Genomic DNA, 4,067 nt, shown 5'->3' on the forward strand with positions numbered 1-4,067 from the left:
GAAGAGTGGGTGAATGTGATTAGCGAATTAGATTCGAATTGAATGTACATGTGAACAAGGCATCAGTGTTCTAGATACATGTATAGGTATATCTTAACAAGTGACAAATCTTTGGCAGAAAACACATATTATATTCATGATATATTTAAAATTACCACTTATATTAGCTCTCATTATGCAATTGTTCATCCAGCCTTTCTTTTATTGCATTAAGCACTTGTAAAATTTTGTCCTCATTATTGTACATTATTTGAAAATTTTGCATATATGTATTTATAGATTTTTAAAGATGCCAAGAAGAAAAAATTGGAGGGTAGCAGAGGCTAAACGTGGTGTGAAAAACCCACAGCAACAGAGACTGACAGACTTGACTGGGGATACTGGCCCCATAAACAGTACTAGAATTGACCTTGACCTGGGTGATACTGACACCCTCAACAACAGTTACTAAAAAAATATGAGGGATGCTGACCTCCACACAAATATAAACAACAGTAACTCAAATAACATGGGGGATACTGACCTCCACTCAAATATAAACAACAGTAACTTGAAACTACTTGAAAAATCTGAATTGAATAAACTTGAAATATCTGAACCACATATACTTGAAATATCAGAATTAAATGAACTTGAAATATCTGAATTAGATAAACTTGAACGATCTGAGTTGAATCAAATCAGTAACAATAACTGTGCAAAAGAATTGAATCAAAACAGTAACAATAACTGTGCAAAAGAATTGAATCAAAACAGTAACAACAACTGTGCAAAAGAATTGAATCAAAACAGTAACAATAACTGTGCAAAACAATTGAATCAAAACAGTAACAATAACTGTGCAAAAGAAACTTATCATATACAAACAGATTTTCTGTTAAATGAATTAAACGATAGTTATGCAAGAAAAGATTATCATAGTAATATCCAAACTGATCTGTTGCAAGACCAAAATGAACAACCTAGAAATAATTCAGAAGAGGTGCTATCAAAATTTGTCAATTCTTCTAATGCAAACTTTATTAAATTTGGAACTTTTGACCAGTATGCCACAAAATTTGCTGATCAAAGCAGGGGAAACCAATGTACTTGTAATTGCTTAGTTTTCTTATCACTCTCTACTTTAAATTTTGATTCAAACACACTGAACCTGGATAACATTTTAAATTAAGGAGATGAAATTTACAGGAAGCATGTTCAAGAATTAACAACACAGGGATTATTTAAAAATATGCTATTGAATTTTGATGAAATTCCTGTCAAAATTGAAATTCCTGAAGGGATTTTTATAATTAACAAACAAAATATTCTGTTTGGTATAGCTTTACAGTACCAAGAATTGACTGGATTTCTCACATTACAAGAAGCAATTCAAAATTGTATTAAGCAGTCAAACACATTTCTTATAATGATTGGAGCCATATGTTCGGCAGTTTATTATTATAATCATATATACTATTTTTTTGACACTCATTCTCATTCAGAATGTACACTGAATAATCCATTAGATTCCTCTGGCAAAAGTATTTTGATTGGATTTGCTGACTTACATGACCTCCTCAGTTACTTATATGCTTTTTACACAAGTTTACAAATTGATTTAGACTCTCAATATGAAATTTTACCTATATGTATCACTATCAGTAGTAAAGATGCTGAGAAAGATGTGACCAAGCAGATTAAGAATTATTTCGATGATCAGAATCTTAAGGAACATAAAACAAAAAAATAATTCTTACCAGTATATAAAGGTACCCAAATTTGTATATATGAAAAAGTACATGCAAAATAAAAGAAAAGATAAAAATTATAGAAAGACTGAAGCAGATAGAAAGAAGTCTATAAGAGATGCTTCTGATATAAGACAGATAGAGAGACAAAGAGAACTTGCTGCTAAAAGAGAAGTAAGAAAGGATAAAAATTATAGAAAGACTGAAGCGGATAGAAAGAAGTCTCGGAGAGAAAATTCAGATATAAGACAGATAGTAAGACAAAGAGAACTTGTTGCTAAAAGAGATGCTAGAAAGAATGAAGATTTCAATAAAAGAGAACTTGCTGCTAAAAGAGAAGTAAGAAAGGATACAAATTATAGAAGGGCTGAAGCTGAAAGTAAAAAGTCTCAAAGAAATAATTCTGATTTAAGACAGATAGAAAGACGAAGAGAACTTGTTGCTAAAAGAGATGCTAGAAAGAATAAAGATTTCAATCAAAGAGAACTTGCTGCTAAAAGAGAAGTAAGAAAGGATACAAATTATAGAAGGGCTGAAGCTGAAAGTAAAAAGTCTCATAGAGATAATTCTGATTTAAGACAGATAGAAAGACAAAGAGAACTTGTTGCTTAAAGAGATGCTAGAAAGAATGAAGATTTCAATCAAAGAGAACTTGCTGCTAAAAGAGAGGCTAGAAAGAATGATGTTTTCAAAAGAAATGAAACGGAAAAGAATAAAATTGCCAGACAAGATGAAGACTACAGAAAACATGAGTCCGAACGGGACTCTCATAGAAGACAAGAATATAGATCACATCCGGAAAATTTAGAACATGAGCGATTGAAAAAACAGAGTTCTAGACAGAACAAATTAGATATAGACAGATGTTATGATAAGACAATTAAAAGTACTAAAAGAAAAAACATTGATTTCACAGATCATGAAAAAAACTAAAAAAGAAGAGTTCAAGGTATAACTCTTAATGCTTGCATAAGAAATTTTAAAACAAAAATTAATGATGGTCCTACATATATATGTACTTCATGTGAACAAACTTGGTTTTGTGATTCTGTAGTTAATTCTAAAACTGTCAAAATGACCACTCCTGCTAACATGTCACATGTCTTTACTAATTTTAAATCTGTACAAGACATAGAATGGATATGTCATACTTGTCTCAATGCAATAAAAAAACAAAGAAAAAATGGACAGCAAAAGATGTACTCAATCCTAACACTGTAAATGATCTTGTAAGATTAGATGAAGGTTATTATATCTTTAGAAGTTTAAGAAATTCTCCAGTATACCTTGAAAAGAGGAAGAAATATTTGTTTGCAATGATCAGACAGTTGGGTCTTCCAACATGGTTTGGCTCTCTTTCATCTGCAGACACTAATTGGAAAGATTTGTTACGAATTCTTGGCAAATTAAATGATGGCAAAGAATATACTGACAATGAATTGGAAGGAATGGATTGGCATCAGAAATCTAAACTTGTTCAGAAAGACCCTGTGACATGCTCTAGATATTTTGATTATCGTGTCCAACAGTTTATTAACTTGGTGTTGAAAAGTGATCATGATCCTATTGGAAAATTGACAGATTTTTTTTATAGAGTTGAATTTCAACAGAGAGGTTCACCCCATATTCATATCTTGATCTGGATTGAAAATGCACCAGTTTATGAAAGTGATTCAAATGAAGATGTTGTAGCATTTATTGATAAATATGTCTCCTGTTCACTTTTAGAAAATAATACTAGTTTAGTCAATTTGCAGGTTCATAAACATTCAAAAACATGCAGAAAAAAAGGTCACCCAATTTGTCGTTTTGGTTTCCCCCTTCCACCTATGAAAGCAACAGTAATCTTAGAGCCTTTAAAAGAAAATGATGACATAGAAAAGTACAAAGCTATATATAAAGAAATACAAAAGGAAATTAATACACTTCACAATTCTGAAGATATAGACCAGATGACATATGACATGTTTTTAGATGATGTGTTACAAATGGATGATGAAAATTATATTAAGGCCATAAGAAGCAACTTGAGTGGTCCAAAAGTTTTTCTCAAACGAAAACCATCTGAAGTCCGTGTTAATGGTTACATGAAAACTGTGTTGATAGCCTGGCAAGCAAATCATGATTTACAGTATGTTTTAGATGCATTTGCATGTGCAGTGTATATTGTTTCATATATAAGCAAGTCACAAAAAGGTATGAGTGCATTACTAGACAAAGCAGCAAAAGAAGCACGACAGGGAAATTTAGACTTGAAGCATCAAGTAAGGCACATTGGGAATTACTTTTCAAATTCTGTTGAAACAAGCGCACAAGAAGCAACATACTTAACACTAC

The 4,067-nt window shown here is 31.4% G+C and overlaps 1 protein-coding gene across 1 annotated transcript; it reads left to right on the forward strand.

The window, feature by feature from the left end:
* The first annotated feature begins 508 nt into the window (after positions 1 to 508).
* LOC134718043 (myb-like protein W) lies at positions 509 to 2,342 on the forward strand. Its single transcript, XM_063580543.1, has 2 exons — positions 509 to 1,044; positions 1,814 to 2,342. Exons 1-2 carry the CDS (start codon positions 509 to 511, stop codon positions 2,340 to 2,342), a joined length of 1,065 nt encoding a protein of 354 aa, XP_063436613.1.
* Positions 2,343 to 4,067: the final 1,725 nt, after the last annotated feature.

Source organism: Mytilus trossulus, chromosome 5, assembly GCF_036588685.1.
Source record: "Mytilus trossulus isolate FHL-02 chromosome 5, PNRI_Mtr1.1.1.hap1, whole genome shotgun sequence".
Lineage (NCBI taxonomy): Eukaryota > Metazoa > Mollusca > Bivalvia > Mytilida > Mytilidae > Mytilus > Mytilus trossulus.

Bases quoted from the DNA above. Each gene is read 5' to 3' on its own strand.
- LOC134718043 (XM_063580543.1), top strand. From the start codon at position 509: ATGGGGGATACTGACCTCCACTCAAATATAAACAACAGTAACTTGAAA. The intron at 1,045-1,813 runs GTATGCCACAAA...TAAAAATTATAG, and splicing joins AAATTTGGAACTTTTGACCA to AAAGACTGAAGCAGATAGAA.